Source organism: Dasypus novemcinctus, chromosome 23, assembly GCF_030445035.2.
Source record: "Dasypus novemcinctus isolate mDasNov1 chromosome 23, mDasNov1.1.hap2, whole genome shotgun sequence".
NCBI classification, from domain to species: Eukaryota; Metazoa; Chordata; class Mammalia; order Cingulata; family Dasypodidae; genus Dasypus; species Dasypus novemcinctus.
The window spans coordinates 15,946,298-15,966,142 of record NC_080695.1 but is presented as its reverse complement, the minus strand read 5'-3'; the positions used below and the strand labels follow the sequence as shown (position 1 = coordinate 15,966,142).

Here is a 19,845-nt window from a genome sequence, read left to right as displayed (position 1 = left end):
TGGAGGAGGGTGTCAGGGCTTCAGACGTTGTGCTGGTCGGGGATGCTGTGGAGGTGACAGTGGTGGTGGGATCTGTGGTGCTGGAAGTGCCTGTGGAGGAGGGTGTCGGGGCTTCGGACGTTGTGCTGGTCGGGGATGCTGTGGAGGTGACGGTGGTGGTGGGATCTGTGGTGCTGGACGTGCCTGTGGAGGAGGGTGTCGGGGCTTTGGACGTTGTGGTGGTCGGGGATGCTGTGGAGGTGACGGTGGTGGTGGGATCTGTGGTGCTGGAAGTGCCTGTGGAGGAGGGTGTCGGGGCTTCGGACGTTGTGCTGGTCGGGGATGCTGTGGAGGTGACGGTGGTGGTGGCCGTGGTGCTGGAAGTGCCTGTGGAGGAGGGTGTCGGGGCTTTGGACGTTGTGGTGGTCGGGGATGCTGTGGAGGTGACAGTGGTGGTGGGATCTGTGGTGCTGGAAGTGCCTGTGGAGGAGGGCGTCGGGGCTTTGGACGTTGTGCTGGTCGGGGATGCTGTGGAGGTGACGATGGTGGTGGCCGTGGTGCTGGAAGTGCCTGTGGAGGAGGACGTCGGGGCTTCGGACGTTGTGCTGGTCGGGGATGCTGTGGAGGTGACGGTGGTGGTGGGATCTGTGGTGCTGGAAGTGGCTGTGGAGGAGGGTGTCGGGGCTTTGGACGTTGTGCTGGTCGGGGATGCTGTGGAGGTGACGGTGGTGGTGGCCGTGGTGCTGGAACTGCCTGTGGAGGAGGGTGTCGGGGCTTCGGACGTTGTGCTTGTCGGGGATTCTGTGGAGGTGATGGTGGCGGTGGCCGTGGTGCTGGAAGTGCCTGTCGAGGAGGACGTCGGGGCTTTTGACGTTGTGCTGGTCGAGGATGCTGTGGAGGTGACGGTGGTGGTGGCCGTGGTGCTGGAAGTGCCTGTGGAGGAGGGTGTAGGGGCTTTGGACGTTGTGGTGGTCGGGGATGCTGTGGAGGTGACGGTGGTGGTGGGATCTGTCGGGCTGGAAGTGCCTGTGGAGGAGGGTGTCGGGGCTTTGGACGTTGTGCTGGTCGGGGATGCTGTGGAGGTTACGGTGGTGGTGGCCGTGGTGCTGGAAGTGCCTGTGGAGGAGGGTGTCGGGGCTTCGGACGTTGTGCTGGTCGGGGATGCTGTGGAGGTGACGGTGGTGGTGGGATCTGTCGTGCTGGAAGTGCCTGTGGAGGAGGACGTCGGGGCTTCGGACGTTGTGCTGGTCGGGGATGCTGTGGAGGTGACGGTGGTGGTGGGATCTGTGGTGCTGGAAGTGGCTGTGGAGGAGGGTGTCGGGGCTTTGGACGTTGTGCTGGTCGGGGATGCTGTGGAGGTGACGGTGGTGGTGGCCGTGGTGCTGGAACTGCCTGTGGAGGAGGGTGTCGGGGCTTCGGACGTTGTGCTTGTCGGGGATTCTGTGGAGGTGATGGTGGCAGTGGCCGTGGTGCTGGAAGTGCCTGTCGAGGAGGACGTCGGGGCTTTTGACGTTGTGCTGGTCGGGGATGCTGTGGAGGTGACGGTGGTGGCCGTGGTGCTGGAAGTGCCTGTGGAGGAGGGTGTAGGGGCTTTGGACGTTGTGGTGGTCGGGGATGCTGTGGAGGTGATGGTGGTGGTGGGATCTGTCGTGCTGGAAGTGCCTGTGGAGGAGGGTGTCGGGGCTTTGGACGTTGTGCTGGTCGGGGATGCTGTGGAGGTGACTGTGGTGGGATCTGTGGTGCTGGAAGTGCCTGTGGAGGAGGGTGTCGGGGCTTCGGACGTTGTACTGGTCGGGGATGCTGTGGAGGTGACGGTGGTGGTGGCCGAGGTGCTGGAAGTGCCTGTGGAGGAGGTTGTCGGGGCTTCGGACATTGTGCTGGTCGGGGATGCTGTGGAGGTGACGGTGGTGGTGGCCGTGGTGCTGGAAGTGCCTGTGGAGGAGGGTGTAGGGGCTTTGGACGTTGTGGTGGTCGGGGATGCTGTGGAGGTGACTGTGGTGGTGGGATCTGTCGTGCTGGAAGTGCCTGTGGAGGAGGGTGTCGGGGTTTCGGACGTTGTCCTGGTCGGGGATGCTGTGGAGGTGACGGTGGTGCTGGCCGTGGTGCTGGAAGTGCCTGTGGAGGAGGGTGTCGGGGCTTCAGACGTTGTGCTGGCCGATGATGCTGTGGAGGTTACGGTGGTGGTGGCCGTGGTGCTGGAAGTGCCTGTGGAGGATGGTGTCGGGGCTTCGGACGTTGTGCTGGTCGGGGATGCTGTGGAGGTGACGGTGGTGGTGGCCGTGGTGCTGGAAGTGCCTGTGGAGGAGGGTGTCAGGGCTTCGGACGTTGTGCTGGTCGGGGATGCTGTGGAGGTGACGGTGGTGGTGGCCGTGGTGCTGGAAGTGCCTGTGGAGGAGGGTGTCGGGGCTTCGGACGTTGTGCTGGTCGGGGATGCTGTGGAGGTGACGGTGGTGGTGGCCGTGGTGCTGGAAGTGCCCGTGGAGGAGGGTGTCAGGGCTTCGGACGTTGTGCTGGTCGGGGATGCTGTGGAGGTGACGGTGGTGGTGGGATCTGTGGTGCTGGAAGTGCCTGTGGAGGAGGGTGTCGGGGCTTCGGACGTTGTGCTGGTCGGGGATGCTGTGGAGGTGACAGTGGTGGGAGCCGTGGTGCTGGAAGTGCCCGTCGAGGAGGACGTCGGGGCTTTGGATGTTGTGCTGGTCGGGGATGCTGTGGAGGTGACGGTGGTGGTGGGAGCCGTGGTGCTGGAAGTGCCTGTGGAGGAGGGTGTCGGGGCTTTGGACGTTGTGCTGGTCGGGGATGCTGTGGAGGTGACGGTGGTGGTGGGAGCCGTGGTGCTGGAAGTGCCTGTGGAGGAGGGTGTCGGGGCTTCGGACGTTGTGCTGGTCGGGGATGCTGTAGAGGTGACGGTGGTGGTGGCCGTGGTGCTGGAAGTGCCTGTCGAGGAGGACGTCGGGGCTTTGGACGTTGTGCTGGTCGGGGATGCTGTGGAGGTGACGGTGGTGGTGGCCGTGGTGCTGGAAGTGCCTGTGGAGGAGGGTGTCAGGGCTTCGGACGTTGTGCTGGTCGGGGATGCTGTGGAGGTGACAGTGGTGGTGGGATCTGTGGTGCTGGAAGTGCCTGTGGAGGAGGGTGTCGGGGCTTCGGACGTTGTGCTGGTCGGGGAATCTTTGGAGGTGACGGTGGTGGTGGGATCTGTGGTGCTGGACGTGCCTGTGGAGGAGGGTGTCGGGGCTTTGGATGTTGTGGTGGTCGGGGATGCTGTGGAGGTGACGGTGGTGGTGGGATCTGTGGTGCTGGAAGTGCCTGTGGAGGAGGGCGTCGGGGCTTTGGACGTTGTGCTGGTCGGGGATGCTGTGGAGGTGACGATGGTGGTGGCCGTGGTGCTGGAAGTGCCTGTGGAGGAGGGTGTCGGAGCTTTGGACGTTGTGCTGGTCGGGGATGCTGTGGAGGTGACGGTGGTGGGATCTGTGGTGCTGGAAGTGCCTGTGGAGGAGGGCGTCGGGGCTTTGGACGTTGTGCTGGTCGGGGATGCTGTGGAGGTGACGGTGGTGGTGGGAGCTGTGGTGCTGGAAGTGCCTGTGGAGGAGGGTGTCGGGGCTTTGGACGTTGTGCTGGTCGGGGATGCTGTGGAGGTGACGGTGGTGGGATCTGTGGTGCTGGAAGTGCCTGTGGAGGAGGGCGTCGGGGCTTTGGACGTTGTGCTGGTCGGGGATGCTGTGGAGGTGACGGTGGTGGTGGGAGCTGTGGTGCTGGAAGTGCCTGTGGAGGAGGGTGTCGGGGCTTCGGACGTTGTGCTGGTCGGGGATGCTGTGGAGGTGACGGTGGTGCTGGCCGTGGTGCTGGAAGTGCCTGTGGAGGAGGGTGTCGGGGCTTCGGACGTTGTGCTGGTCGGGGATGCTGTGGAGGTGACGGTGGTGGTGGGATCTGTCGTGCTGGAAGTGCCTGTGGAGGAGGACGTCGGGGCTTCGGACGTTGTGCTGGTCGGGGATGCTGTGGAGGTGACGGTGGTGGTGGGATCTGTGGTGCTGGAAGTGGCTGTGGAGGAGGGTGTCGGGGCTTTGGACGTTGTGCTGGTCGGGGATGCTGTGGAGGTGACGGTGGTGGTGGCCGTGGTGCTGGAAGTGCCTGTGGAGGAGGGTGTCGGGGCTTCGGACGTTGTGCTTGTCGGGGATTCTGCGGAGGTGATGGTGGCAGTGGCCGTGGTGCTGGACGTGCCTGTCGAGGAGGACGTCGGGGCTTTTGACGTTGTGCTGGTCGGGGATGCTGTGGAGGTGACGGTGGTGGTGGCCGTGGTGCTGGAAGTGCCTGTGGAGGAGGGTGTAGGGGCTTTGGACGTTGTGGTGGTCGGGGATGCTGTGGAGGTGACGGTGGTGGTGGGATCTGTGGTGCTGGAAGTGCCTGTGGAGGAGGGTGTCGGGGCTTTGGACGTTGTGCTGGTCGGGGATGCTGTGGAGGTGACTGTGGTGGGATCTGTGGTGCTGGAAGTGCCTGTGGAGGAGGGTGTCGGGGCTTCGGACGTTGTGCTGGTCGGGGATGCTGTGGAGGTGACGGTGGTGTTGGCCGAGGTGCTGGAAGTGCCTGTGGAGGAGGACGTCGGGGCTTCGGACATTGTGCTGGTCGGGGATGCTGTGGAGGTGACAGTGGTGGTGGCCGTGGTGCTGGAAGTGCCTGTGGAGGAGGGTGTAGGGGCTTTGGACGTTGTGGTGGTCGGGGATGCTGTGGAGGTGACTGTGGTGGTGGGATCTGTCGTGCTGGAAGTGCCTGTGGAGGAGGGTGTCGGGGTTTCGGACGTTGTGCTGGTCGGGGATGCTGTGTAGGTGACGGTGGTGCTTGCCGTGGTGCTGGAAGTGCCTGTGGAGGAGGGTGTCGGGGCTTTGGACGTTGTGCTGGTCGGGGATGCTGTGGAGGTGACGGTGGTGCTGGCCGTGGTGCTGGAAGTGCCTGTGGAGGAGGGTGTCGGGGCTTCGGACGTTGTGCTGGTCGGGGATGCTGTGGAGGTGACGGTGGTGGTGGCCGTGGTGCTGGAAGTGCCTGTGGAGGAGGGTGTCGGGGCTTCGGACGTTGTGCTGGTCGGGGATGCTGTGGAGGTGGCTTTTGGGGGAGCCGTGGTGCTTGAAGTGCCCTTGGAGGAGCTTGTCAGGGTTGTGGACGTCGCACTGGTCAAGGATGCTGTGGAGGTGAATGTGGTTTTTTTCAATGTTTTTTCATTCAATATATCAGTGGAATCATCATGGGAAGATGATTGTGTACGATTCCCTGTCTAAATCATTAGAATTTATTTCATTTCATCATCAACAGTGGTTATGGTCCTTCATTGTTTGACCTAAAACCTTGGCTTTTTGTGAACCTGTTTGCCAACGCATGACAGTGTTACCATCCATTTTCTGGTATTACCTGCAAATCGGTTCCCGTATGTAGCTGTGCCCACTTATTGTACATTCTATTCTGATACGGGGCTCTTCAACCCAAGTCTTTTCCACCCTTAAAGCATCCTGAAAGTGTCTGAGCACAGGGGCTGTAGAATGTTTCCCTTTAGCTTTGTCCAGATACCCCCCCAGCCATTTTGCAGGAGGCGTCCCACGGCTGCTATTGCCTCACCTGCCACTTGCCTCTCCAACAGCGGCGTGCACTGGGGGTCCAGCCGGTCTTCTCTAGTGATACACCCTCCCCCATCCCAAATAGATGTGTCCTTGCCAAGGTCTGCAAGAGAGAAAGAGGAGTTATTCTCCTAGCATCGTAACACTCCTTCCCGTTCTTGGGACTTCATTCTCAAAACCTCTGTTCCTGCTGGCCTCACAGCCCACCCAGTGTGGAAAGGGCTTTGGCCCTTCGACCTGCTTTATTATTATTATTATTATTGTATTAAAGAATCGTTTCATATTTACCACTTAGTATATTTGAGATGTTCAAGAGAACTTGACCATTTAGAATTACATGTCAACCTTGCAGTTCCTATTTAAAACATATCGTTAATTGGTTTAAATTTGTGATTTTACTTAGAAACCTTGCTAAGGTTGTAAACAATAGTAGAGCAGTTAAGAGAACTTAAGATTCACTACACTTAAACATTTAGTTATTAGGTTTATAGAATTACATAGTTACTTGCAAAGCTTAGTCATTTATTTTATTAGATTTATAGAATTTTTAAGAAAGTATTTGCAAAGGTTTTGTTTTTTAACCAGACAACTGAAGTCTTTAAACAGAAATAGAATATATTAATTTTATAAATACAGCTTAAAATGTTTAAAGGAACTTAATTAACTGAGTGTGTAAAATTGATTAAGCACTAATCAAAAGCCCTCTTAAAAGCATGTTTTGGATTTCTGCCTCCAGCCAAGAGAGAGTCACATGGGTCAGATTTTACCCTTCTACCTGAAATAAAACAGCAACTACATGAACAAAACACAATCTTGGAAGCACACAAAAGACATGAAATAATGATTTTAAGTATGCTGAATATCTGACAACAAAGGACAGTGATTCCTTAGTGATGGGGAGCAAATGAGGTGAGCCCTGTAATAGGTCCCAGCTTACTGACTTGAGAGAGTTTCCAAGCAGCAGAGCAGGACAGGTGAATCCAGGTGGAACCCAGAAGATTACCTGAATTGAGAAGCAGCTGAGAGTCTGGGGAGTCCAAGGCAGTTACAGTTCAAAGAATAGAATTACTGGAGAGGAGAGAGCCGCACAGAGAGCTCCCCAGGAATCTGGGCCCTCCTTGAGAATTAAATGCAGCACTGAGCATTGTGTGCTTAGGAGAAAACTACTCAAGGCTAAGGAGAGACTATTAGAAAATATTAGAGAGAACAAACAGCACCTGGCTATCTCAATGGACTGGGAGCAGAGCCAGTTCCTACCAGCTGGACTGAAAAATCACAGGACATTTGGTAAAGTACTATGGAGGTCTAGAGCTGTGAACCCCAGAAAAGTATGTTCTTAAACTTAATCCGTTCCTGTGAGTGTGAACCTATTGTAAGCAGGTCCTTTGATGAGCTTACTTCAGTGAAGGTGTGACCCACCCCAATCAGGTTGGGTCTTAATCTTACTATTAGATCCCTTTATAAGCAGAATGAAATTCAGATGGAAAGAAAGCCATGGGGAGCAAGACGTTGAAGGTCAATGGAATTGTGAAGAGAAGGAAAAGGCCAGAAGAGGCCACCATGTTCATTGCCATGTGACAGAGGAGCCCAGGACCAAGAATCACCGGCAGCCAGCCCCAGAATGCCAGCCTTTGGAAAGAAAGCATCACCTTTTTTTTTTTTTTTTAACTTTTTATGGTTTTATTTCATACAAATAAAACTTGAAAATAAGCTGCCTATTCATTGTCTTCGCTGCGTAGCCGGGCATTGGGATTGGTGACTCTAATGGCCAGCTGGGCTGCTCTTTCCACGATGGCTTTGCAGTTCTTGGAAGAAACGTTGTGAGCAATCTCAGCACAGTAAGATTTGTTGCACATCAGCAGCACTTCCAGCTCCTTGACATTGTGGACCAGGAACTTTCGGAAGACGCTGGGCAGCACGTGCTTCATTTTCTTGTTGCTCCCATAACTGATGGTGGGCATCAAGATCTGGCCCTTGAATCTTCTCCACACCCTGTTGTCAATGCCTCTGGGTTTCCACCAGTTACACTTAATTTTGACATATCTGTCTGACTTGTGCCTGATGACCTTCCTGGTCCTCTTTTTGACGATCTTCGGCTTCACTAGGGGTCTGAGAGCAGCCATGATGCCGGGTCAGAGATGGCGGCCACCTCAGTCGGCAGCACCGAGGAAGAGAGCAGCAGCATCTTGATGACGCCTTGATTTGGATTTTTCTTAGCCTCAAAACCATGAGCTAATAAATTCCCATTGTTTATACCAACCCATTGCATGGTATTTGCTTGAGCAGTCAAGGAAACTAAAACAAGTACTCAGGAAGGTCTTGTTTCAGTAATGGAGAATAATCAATCCCAGGCTGAGCATTTCTCTGAACCCATCTAAGAAATCATAAAAAAAAGATCTGAAAAGATCTGTTTCCAAGTAACCTAACTACATCCCAGAACAAGGCTCAAGAAGATTTATGGGAGTACAAAAATATCCAGCACCAATCAGAGTAAAATTAATAATATCTGACATTCAGTCAAAGATTACCAAGCCACTAAGAGGAAAGAAAATGAGATCCATAATGAAGAGAATAATCAATCAATTGAAACCAACCCAGAAATGACATGGAATTAGAATTATCAGAGAAAAACATTAGAACAGCCATTATAGTTGTATTCCACATATGTGAAAAATTGAATTATGGAAGCAATTACAAAAGTCCTAAATTGAACTTCTATTTTTGTGTAAAAATACACAAAAGGGACTTAATGGCAAATTAGGCATTGAAGAAGAAGGAAAAAAGATGAACTTCTACAACATAGCAATAGAAATGATCCAAACTGAAATGCAGAGAGGAAAAAAAAGTTTTTAATTAAAAGATCACCAGTGAGCTTTGAGACACTAAGCAGCTTCACATATGGGCAACTGAGCCCCCAGAAGCAAGGAAAGACAGGGAGACCAAAAAATATTTGAAAAAACAATGGCCCCAAATTTTCCAAATGATGAAATTATATAACTGCAGATTCAAGAAATTCATCAACCTCCAAATACAAGAAAAATGAATAAAATACATAATAATCAACAGTCAAAATTAGTGAAAAAAGAAAGCTTTGAGGCAGCCAGAGAAAGCAATTAAGTTACATACAGAGGAACAAAGGCAAGGACAACATCGGACTTCTTGTCAGAAACTATGCAAATGAGAAGACAGTGGAGCCCCTTCTTTAAAGAACTGAAAGAAAAATACCAGTCAACCTAGAATGCTATGTCCAGAAAAAATATTTTTTGAAACTGAGGGTAAAATAACTATGTTTTCAGACATACCAAAAGCTGAAAGAATTCATCACCAACGGAACCATAATTCAAGAAATAATAAAGGAAGACCTTCAGGCCGAATGAAAATGAAAACGTGGAAATCAGGATCTACACAGAGGAATGAAGAATGCCAAAAACTGATACCTGTCAGGGAAATATGTTAGATGTTTTTTCTTATTATTTAAAACTTTTAAAAAGAGAATAGATTTTTAAATGAAAATAATAATAATTGTGGGATTTATAATGTATGTAAAAATAAAATGCATGACAGCAATGGTATGAAAGCCAGAAGGGAGAGATGAAAGTACACTATTTTAATGTTCTGATATTATTCATGAAGTGGTATAATGTCACCTGAAAGTAGACTGAAATGAGTTAAAGATACTTACTATAAACTCTGAAGTAATTACTAATGAAGCAAAAGAGTTATATCTAATAATCCAATGAAGAAGATAAAATGGAATGATAAAAAAGATTCTATTAATCCAAAAGAAAGCAGAAAAAGAAAGAAAAGTCTACAAAGAATGCATGGAACAAAGGGAAAACAAATAGCAAGATGATAGACTCAAACTAAGTATATGAATAACACATTAAGTGTAAATGGCTAAACACATCAGTTAAAAAACAGGGATTATCAGATTGGATTTAAAAAACAAGACCTAACATTTTACTGCCTACAAAAAATGCACTTTAAATAGAAACACACAAATAGAATAAAAAGAAAAGAAAATGGAAAGATATACTGTGTTAGCAAGAGTCAAAAGAAAGCTGGAGTGGCTATGTCAATAAAAGACAAAGTACATGTAAGAGCAAAGAATATTAGTGGTGATAGAGAAGGACATTTTATAATGATAGAAGAATCAATTCATCAAGAAGGTATAACAACCCTAAACACTTATATACCTAAAAACAGATCTTCAAACGACGTGAAGCAAAAACTGATAAAACTGTAAGGATAAATAGAAAAATCCACTCTATCATGGTCAGAGATTCAATACCTTTTCCTCAATAATTGGTAGAACAAAAAATAGCAAGAATGTAGTAGACTTGGACAAGACCATCAACCAACTTGGCCTGTTTGACATTTATAGAACACTCCTTCTAACAGTGGCAGAATATACATTCTTTACGTGCACATGGAACCTTCACCATGATAGACCATATTCTGGGCCATAAAGCAAGTCTGGATATATTTGAAAGAATTCAAGTCATTCAAAGTATGTTCCCAGACCATCGTAAATTTAAAATTAAAAATCAATAACAGAAATATCTCTGGAAAGAATAAAAATATTTGGAAACTAAATAACACACTTCTAATTAACCCATGGATGAAAGAAGAAATCCAAAGAGAAGTTAGAAAATATTTTGAACTGAATAAAAATGAAAACCAGGGCCAGAACTAAGGTGTGGCAAGAGTGATACCTAGGCTGCAAAATTTAAGGAGGCACTAACTCTCAGATCCCAACCCTGCACTAGCACAAGCCTGAGAGTGAGTGCCTCCTTAAGAGCAAGACATGTAGGGCTTAAAATTTAAGGACACATTCACTCTCAGGCCTTGGTGAAAATAAATGTCAAAATTTATGGGATGTTTCTAAAGCAGTACTTAGGGGGGAAATTTATAGTACTTAAATGCCTATATTAGAGGGGAACAGGTATAGCTCAGTGGTTGAGCACCAGCTTCACATGTACAAGGTCCTAGGTTCAATCCCCAGTATCTCTTAAAAAACAAAACAAAACCCTCTATTAGAAAAGAAAAAAGTCTCAGATCAATGACATCTTAAGCTTCCATCTTAAGAAATCAGAGAAAGAAGAGCAAATCAAACCTAAATTAAGCAGAAGAAATGAAATAAGAAAGATAAAAACAGAAATCAATGAACTAGAAATAGAAAACAGAGAAACCACTAAAACCAAAAGCCATTCTCTGAGAAGATCAGTTAAATTGATAAACTTCTAGCCAAGCCTCCCAACAAGAAAAAAAGAAGACACAAATTACTAATCTCTGGAATTAAAGAGACGGCATTGATTCAGATTTTATGTATACTAAAAAGTAATTTTATAAACAACTTTATACCAATGAATTTTCCAGTTCAGATGAAATGAACAAATTCCTTGAAAGACACAAACTATCAAAGCTCAAGAGACTTTTATTTCGAGAAGAAATAGATGACCTAAATATCACTATATCTATTAAAGAAATCGAAATTGTAGTTTAAAAACCTTCCCACATGCAATATTATTCAGCCATAAAAGTGAATGAAGTTCTGATATATGCCACAACAAGAATAAAACTTGAAAACGTTATGCTAAGTTAAATAAGCCAGACACAAAGGAACAAACATCGTCTGATTCCACTTATATGGAATAGCTAAAATAAGTACATTTTTAGAGGCAGAAAGTAGATGATAGATTACCAGGGACTGGGGTGAGAGGAGTTTTTGCTTAGTGGGTATGGAGTTTCTGTTTTGGGTGATGAGAAAGTTTTGGTAATACCAGATGGTTATTTGTAGCACAACATTTTGAGTGTACTTAATGGCACTCTATTTCACACTTAAAAATGATTAAGATGACAAATTTTCGGTTATATATATATTATCACATTAAAAAATAATTAAAGTATTTTAAAAACCTACCCACAAAGAAATCCCAGGCCCAAATATCTTCATGAATGAATTCTACCAAACATTTAAGGAAGAAATAACACCAATTCTACACAAATCCTTCCAAAAATTATAGCAGAGGAAATAATTCTCAACTTATTCTAGGAAGCCAGTATTACTTTGATACCAAAACCAGACAAAGACATTGCAAGGAAAGAAAACTATAGACCAATAATCTTCATGGACATAGATGCAAAAATTCTAAACAAAATTTGGCAAACTGAATTGAACAATATAGTAGAATGATAATACATTGTGACCAAGTGAGGTTTTTTCCTGTGAATGCACTATTAGTGTAAGATTTGAAAATCAGGGAAGCGGATTTGGCTCAATGGATAGAGCGTCCACCTACCACGTGGAAGGTCCAGGGTTCAAACCCAGGGCCTCCTGACCCACGTGATGAGCTGGCCCATGCACAGTGCTGATGTGCACAAGGAGTGCCCTGCCACGCAGGGGTGTCCCCCGCATAGGGGAGCCCCACACGCAAGGAGTGCGGCCATAAGGAGAGCTGCCCAACATGAAAGAAAGTGCAGTCTGTCCAGGAGAGGCACCACACACACTGAGAGGTGACACAGAAAGATGACACAACATAAAAAGAGACACAGATTCTTGGTGCCGCCAACAAGAATAGAAGCGGACAAAGAAGAACACACAGTGAATGGACACAAAGAGCAGACAACTGGGGGGGGGCGGGGGTGGAGGGGAAGGGGAGAGAAATTAAAAATTAGAAAAAGAAAAAGAAAATCAATTGATGTAGCTCACCACATTAACAAACCAAAACAGAAAAACCATATGATCATCTCCACAAACACAAATAAAACAAATGAAAAAAATCCAACATCAATTCCTGATTTTAAAAAAAAAGTCTCAGCAAACTAGGAATACAAGAAATTTCCCCAACCCAATAAAGGGTATCTATAAAAACTTACAGTTACTATCATACCTCATGGTAAAAGACTGATGGCTTCCCCCCACTCCCACCCCCAAGATCAGAAACCAAACAGGGATGCCTCCCTCACCAAATCTGTTTAACATTGTCCTGGAGGTTCTAGTCAGGACAACTGGGCAAGAAAAAGAAATAAAAGGCAGCCAGGTTGAAAAGGAAATAAAACTATCTTTGTTCACAGACAATATGATCATCTATGTAGAAAATCTGATGCTATCTGTGAAAAAGCTACTAATACCAATAAGATCGCAGGATACAAGATCGTTATGCAAGAGCCAATTGTATTGCTATATACTACCAACAAACAATCAGACTTGGTGTCCAAGTCCCCCGCAAATTGATCTATAGATTCAACACAATCCCAATCAAAAACTGAGCAGTCATTTTATTTTTGTAGGAATTGACAAACTGTTTCTAAAATTCATCTAGAAATGCAATGGACCCAGAATAGGCAAAACAACTTTGGAAAAAAAAAAAAAAACAGTTGGAGAGCCAACACTTTCTGATTTCAAGAATTATTATAAAAAAAAAACACAAAAATTAAAATTAAGAAAAGAACTATTATAACTCTAGAGTAATCAAAACGGTGTGGTGTTGGTGTAAAGAGAGACAAATAGATCAATAGAATTCAGTAGATTTCAGAATTGAGTCCACCCATGTGGGCTGATTTTTTAGAAAGGTACAAAGGCAATGCAGTTGATGAGGAGTAATTTTTTTAAGCAAATGGCGTAGGAATAATTGATTATCCACAAGCAAAAAACAAAACAAAAAAAGCCATCACTTAGTTTTGTACATAAAAACTAACTCAGAAAGAATTATTGACCTAAACATTAAGGGCTAAAACTATAAACATTTTAGAAGACAATATAGAAGAAAAATTTTGTGACCTTAAGTCACAAAGAAGATTCCTTAGCTACAACACAAAAAGCATAATTCATAAAAGAAAAAAAGGGATAAATTAGACTTTGTCAAAACTTAAAGGGAAGAGGTTGTGGCTCAACTGATAGAGCATTCGCCTACCATATGGAGGGTCCAGGGTTCAGCACCCAGGGCCTCCTGAACCATGTGACAAGCTGGTCCACGCGCAGTGCTGTCGCACACAAGGAGTGCCATGCCATGCAAGGGTGTCCTCCGCATACAGGTACCCCACTCACAAAGAGGAGAGCTGCCCTGCGCAAAAAAAGTGCAGCCCGCTCAGGAGTGGCGCCGCACACAGAGAGCTGATGTGGCAAGATGGCGCAACAAAAAAAGCAACACATTTTCCCGGTGCTGAGTGATAAGAATGCAAGGGGACACAGAAGAACACACAGGGAATGGACACAGAGAGCAGACAGCCGTGGGGGAGGAAAAAGAAATAAATAAAATAAATCTTAAAAAAACACAAAAACTTAAACCTGCTGCTCTTCATTCACTGTTAAGAGATAGAAAAGATAAGCCACAGACTAGGAACTATCTTTGCAAAGTAAAGAAGAAAAAGAACATGTATCTAAAATATATATAAAAACTCAACAATAAAAAAACAATAGCTTAAGGAAGAACTAGGGTTTTGAGTTTATGACTGTTACTTTATAAAACCAAAGTAGATCTTTTCTGTCCTCCAAAGTCATCCTAGGGACATGGGGCAGGGGGAGTCAGACGGTGATGAAGTTTGTGAGGTCATCTAACATGGGTCATGTCCCTGGGCAGCTGATTTTAAAACCTTTGCCTATAGGAAGGCCTTGGTCTTGCATGGTTGGGGAATAAGTAATGCATGCATTCTGCAAAACTTGAAAAGTAAAAAGGCATACATTGAAAAATAAGTCTCGCTCATTCCCCTTTCTCCTAATTCCCCACCTCAAAAGCAACCACTATTCCAGGTTTCTAGGGACTCCTTCCGGGGACCTCCTGTACACCTGTAAGCTCTTTAGGTACATATACACGTCTACATGGCTGAAGAGTGTCCACGTGGTTCTGAGTCTTACTTTTTTCACTTAACATCTCGGACCCCTGTAGCAGCACAGAGCAAGCCGCCTCCTCCTTTGGCATGGTGGCAGGGTCCCCTGCTCTGGAGGTGCTGGCTTTGACTTACTCAGTCTCCCAGAGGTGGGTGGGGAGGCTGAGCGGTGGGCGGATTTGGGCCCCCACCACCCTGCCCCACCCCGTGTTACTTCCATGAACATGTTATGTTACACGGCAAAAGGGACTTTGTCGATGTCACCTGGTGTTGACTTTCAGCTAAAAAGATGAGCTGGACCACCTAGGTGGACGCTCAGAGGAGGGGAAGCCAGAAGGAGCCAAGTCCCCGGGAGGCGCCTCTGAAGATGAGCGGGGCCACGAGGGGGGCCCAATTCTGTCGACCCCCTGAACGAGCTTGGAAATGGAATCCTGGGCACCGCCTCCAGCCAGGAGCACAGCCCTGCCGTGGACTTCCAGCACGTGGACCCCAAGGAGAACCCAGCTGAGCCGCGCTTTGCCCAGCCTTGTGACCCACGGAAGCTGTGAGGTAATAGAGGGGGGCTGTTTCAGGGGCGAAGTCTTGGTACTTGGTCCCTGGCCGCAGTAGAAAGCCGAGCAAGGGGGGCCCTGCCTTTCGCCACAGTTCCTGTTTGTATCTTGTACGCACGCCCTGGGACGGCAGTGTGAGTCCATCTCTAGGGTCATTTCCCAAACGTGGCAGCTGCTGGGTGACACAGCAGACACACTGAATATTCTGTTGCTTCTTTCTAAATGGCCCTTCGAGAGGGACGGCCCAGCTTCTTCCACCCCAGCTCGGCAGTCTCAGGGTGGAAGATGGCATCTTTTTGTAGTTGGGGTTTTTATCTTTTGCCCACAGCCTGTCCTTCTTGAAAGACTGTGCCCCTAGGTTTCGGGGTCACCGCACTCTCAGTTTCCTCCCGCTTCTTGGCAAGTCCTTCTGGGTTTTCTTTGGGGAGCGGTGGCACGCCCCAGGGCCCTGCCCCAGAACTCCTACCCCTCCCTCTGCCCTTTCCAGGGTGAGCTCATCCAGTCCCACGGCCATAAATGCCCCCCAAAGTCGGGGGTTTCTAAGTGCCTCTCTGGCTCTGACCTCCCCTGGGACGTCAGGATTGTAATTAGGCAGCTCAGATGTCACTTGCCCAGCACAGAATTCCCGATTCCCCTCCTGGACTCCGCTCAGGAAATGCCTCTGCCTTCTACCAGTTGCCCAAGACCAACATGTCGGGGTGCGGCCGTCATTCCTCCCACACCCATTCCATCAGCCAGGCCTGCTGGCGCCTCCTACAAAGCCCACCCTGAATTTGTCCACTTCTCTCTATTTCCCACGGGACCACTGGGTCTGTGCTCCCACCATTATTCACCCAGAGTTTTGCCATGGCGCCCCTAATCCTTCTCTGTGTCCCCGCTGGCACCTCCCTACCAATCAATTTTCCATACCCCCGCGGGTGGTAGCTTTAAAACACACGTTTTATCATGTTACCTCCATGCTGTAAACCATCCCCGGCGTCCCTTCATCGCAGTCTGCTCCCAGAAGCCCCGACCACAACCTACCACCTCTTAGCCTTGCTCCTAGCACACCCCACCCCACTTGCTGCTCTCCAACCACACTGGAATAATTTAAAGTAAGAAAATCATTGCTCTTTTTAAATAACGGAAAATTAGAGTCAAATATAAGCGATCGTGAAGTTATATGTTCAAATCTAAAATAATGAAAAACCCAAATAACCTCAAAAAGCTGATAAAGTTGCTTTAGGACTGAAACACATAAAAGTATAAATCACCCTGGATTGTACGAGAGGTAGAAGAGACCGAGAAAATTCACTGGAAGTGTCCACATATGACTGCTCTCTTTCCAACAGTTGTTGGCTTAGAGCTGGAGTCAAATTTTTTTCAATTATTGAAACATTGAAAATGTTTTAGACCTTTGCAAAAAATACTCTTCTTGCAACTTCTTGTCAGTTTGACATTTTTCTAAGTAAAAAGTTGAAAAAAAAAAAACAGTCTAAAGAAATGTAAAATCAAAACGGTAAAAGAAAGCACCCCCCCCAACCAACACCCCCATTTTGAAAAACTGGCAAAACTGCTTAAAGACATACTTAAAAGTTTGCCAAGTCCCCACTGTGGTGCACCCAAATGCCCACTGCAATAGGTGAAAATACTGGGAATGTATTTCTGGGTCACTTTTGAGGGAGTCAATTTAAAAGGTCCAGCTTGTTTTCCGTCAAGCCCCTGGAGCCAGGCCCGGGCGCCTGGGGAGTGGGCTGGGCAGGCACCCGCGCCCCGTGCTCAGGAGGCCCTGGCTTTGGGTTAAGGCTCTGCTGTTGTCCTGAGATTCTCAATAATCTCTGAGCAAGGGATCCCACATTTTCATCTTGCACTGTGCCCTGCAAATTACATAGCCCTGAACAGGTGAGGGGCTCCAGGCCCATCGTCTCGGCCGTTAGTGGCCTGAGGTCACTCAGGGAGAGTGGTTCTGGCGGTGGCCTGGGTCAGCCGCCCAGGCCAGCGCAGTTCCCGGGAAGCACGCGCGAAGCCGAGTGACAGAGACTGGGAGTGGTTCCCAGAATGGCTTGTCCTTACGGCAAGGACGGGCCAAAGGCCGCAGGCCTGGATGCAGGTGTTCCCGGCACTAGCCCATCCCTGGGCACACCTGGCTCCGGGAGGTAAGTCAAGGCAGCTCTGGGAGTGTGAGGACTTAAGGTCATCTGGACCAGAAAGTTCTACCTGGTGGGCTGTGCAGGATTACAGGCAGGGCTGGGCTGTCCTTGCCAGCTGGTGAACAGCCACAGCCCCGATGTGTCTCTCATCTTAGGGGCCCCAGATCCTCCTCTTGGACCCCCTGGACTTCCCCGTGTCCCAAAAACAAAAGTGCCAATGGGGGGAGCGGACTCAGTTCAACGGAAAGAGCATCCGCCTACCACATGGGAGGTCCAGGATTCAAACCCAGAGCCTCCTGGCCCGTGTGGTGAGCTGGCCCACGCGCAGTGCTGATGTGCGCAAGGAGTGCCGTGCCACGCAGGGGTGTCCCCTGTATAGGGGAGCCCCATGCGCAAGGAGTGTGCCCCGTAAGGAGAGCTGCCCTGCACGAAAGGAAGTCCAGCCTGCCCAGGAGTGGTGTCGCTGCACACGAAGAGGTGACACAGCAAGATGACGCAAGAAAAAGAGACACAGATTCCTGGTGCCGCTGACAAGAATACCAGCAGACATAGAAGAACACACAGTGAATGGACACAGAGAGCAGACAACTTGGGGGGTGGGGGGAAGAGCAGAGAAATAAACAAAAATAAATCTTTTTTAAAAACCCAAAAAACAAGAGTCAATGGCTGGTCCAGCGGGGCCCCTGGACCCTGCTCTGGCTCCAAGGCCATGTCCATCACACTGAGACCGTGGTCCTGCTTAAAGCCTGTCCACAGCTGCCCCTTCAGTCCTCGGGCCAGCCAGCAGGAGGAGCCGGGTCCGCATGCCACAGTGCGGGAACAAATGTGATGTCACCCCTGTCTCCCGGGCACGGAGAGAGGGACTAGGAGCTCAGCTGGGCACCGCCAGCCCCGGCCAGCAAGGGGCGCACTGGCACCTGGCTGCCGCTTCCCTTCGTCCCTTGAGGGCCCCACTGCCCCCCCCACCTTCTGCAGGGAAGAGACCCCCTCCCCTGGTGGAGGACGCTGGAAGTCCCACCCCACACCCAGGGACCTCGGCATCCCCAGAGAAATGCGGTGGCCCGCCAGCCTGGGCAGCCCCCCAGCGGAGCCTGGCACGCGGCCCCCCCAAGGGGTGGGGAGAGGGCTCTGAGAGCGAGGAGAGGGCGCAGGGCTTTGCAGGGACTGGGCCTTGGAAAGCAGCTGAGGCCGCCGTGCAGGCAAGCTGTCAGCACCAGAGAACTCCAAGGGGACGCTTCTCCAACCATTCTCAAGTCGGTTCTGTTTTCCCTTAATTTTTCCCCCAGAGTAGACTGGATGTGTTGAGGTGAAAAGGGTTCTAGATTGCACAGTGTTAGGGCCGTGGGTGAGGGATAAGGGGCTGCCTCCCCGCTTAGGGCCCTCCTGGGGGGGGGGGCGGGGGGGCAGAAGGAGCAGCTGGAATCTCCTCCCTCCGGGACCCCTCCCTCTGCTTTCTGTGAGGAGCCGCCCCTCCCTGGGGGCTCTCTCCTGCTCACCTGTGCTTGCAGGTGGGGGGTGCGGGATGAGACCTCCCAGGGGAGGTGGGTCTTGATGGGGAGTGGACCTGAGGGGCAGGGGCCTTGGACTCTGGGCAGGAGGAGGAGGACAGCAGAGGGGGTGGGGAGAGGGAGGGGCTCAGGACAGGTGAGTGTGGCTGGGGGCAAAAGGCAGAGGGACACATGTTCTGGACAGGTGACAGCTCCCTGGCCTGAGTCACATTTGTGCTGAGTGTGAGGGAGTGAGGCTGGGCAGGGCCGAAACGGGCTGGGCCGAGAGGACACTGTGTGTCGTTGCCGGGCAATATAACAGGGACATGTGCGCCAGCGGAAGGGGGCGGCGGAGGGAGGGTGTGTCTGCCAAGAGGAGCTGATACCCGGGTCAGTGGGCATTTCCACGAGGCCGAGGCCCGGAGCCCACCCTGTGTCCCCAGGCCCGTCACCCCTGGTTGGCCTGAGGCGAGGGGAAGGGGGTGTTGGGGCCCTGCAAGGGGACAGTCAGATGCCCCTCACTGTGGCCAGCACCCCACAGACCAGCCAAGACCAGGCCCGGTGGCAGGGGGACCCCAGATTCCCGGGAGAGTCTGAGACCCTCCACTTTACAGACGTGGAGACTGAGGCTGGAGAGGAAACGAGCCCCACAGTGCAGAATGTGGGTGGAGGGCAAGGGCGGGGGAGCAGGAAGGCCAGGGATAGAGGTGGAGGGAAAGAGGGGAGGAGCATCGGGGCAGGGAAGAGAGGGAGCTGGGAAGACCCTACCCCCACCTCCACCCTCATCGACCCGAGAAGCCACCGTTAGAGGCGCAATGCTGAGGTCTAGCAAGGGGCGCCATTATTAGCAAGAAGACACCGCCCTCCCCCCACTCCCCGTGACGTGGCCCCGGAGGTCTGGGCAGGTCAGCAAACCAGCCTTTTAGAGCCAGCCAAGCGGCGCCCCCACCCGCCTCGGTCCCCTCCCTGTGTCCACCCATCCTCCCCCGGTGGCCCCACCAGCTGGCCCCAAAGAAAGCCGGAGGTCCCAGGCCAAGGGCTACGCTCAGGGGCAGCTCCCCCACCCGCACGCCCTAGACGTTCTCTCCCTGGTGAAGAGCTGGCCAGGGTCTGGGGGCCAAGGGCCCCCCCTGCTCCTGGCACCTGGAGCTCAGGTGAGGACCGAGGCCAGGGTGCGCCGGTGCGCGGGGCACCTCCAGGGCCGGCAGGAGAGCCCCCTCGGCTTCCCGGGCCCTCGGTGGGATGACATCCAAAGCGGGTGGGAATCCTGAGG

The 19,845-nt window shown here is 50.4% G+C and overlaps 2 protein-coding genes across 2 annotated transcripts in view; both read right to left on the bottom strand.

The window, feature by feature from the left end:
* Positions 1 to 19,845, bottom strand: part of LOC131275511 (mucin-17) — a 41,796-nt gene that overhangs the window by 21,133 nt on the left and 818 nt on the right. Inside the window, exons 2-3 of the mRNA XM_071211461.1 lie at positions 5,578 to 5,679; positions 120 to 5,148 (exon numbers count right to left, since the gene is read on the bottom strand). Of these exons, the coding sequence (XP_071067562.1) occupies positions 120 to 5,148; positions 5,578 to 5,679 (5,131 nt within the window). The remainder of the gene's footprint in view (positions 1 to 119; positions 5,149 to 5,577; positions 5,680 to 19,845) is intronic.
* On the bottom strand, positions 7,250 to 7,699 carry LOC105745051 (large ribosomal subunit protein eL32-like). The gene has a single exon (XM_058285893.2). The coding sequence runs from the start codon at positions 7,697 to 7,699 to the stop codon at positions 7,292 to 7,294; it is 408 nt and encodes a 135-aa protein (XP_058141876.1). The 3' UTR covers positions 7,250 to 7,291.

Bases quoted from the DNA above. Each gene is read 5' to 3' on its own strand.
- LOC105745051 (XM_058285893.2), bottom strand. From the start codon at position 7,699: ATGGCTGCTCTCAGACCCCTAGTGAAGCCGAAGATCGTCAAAAAGAGG.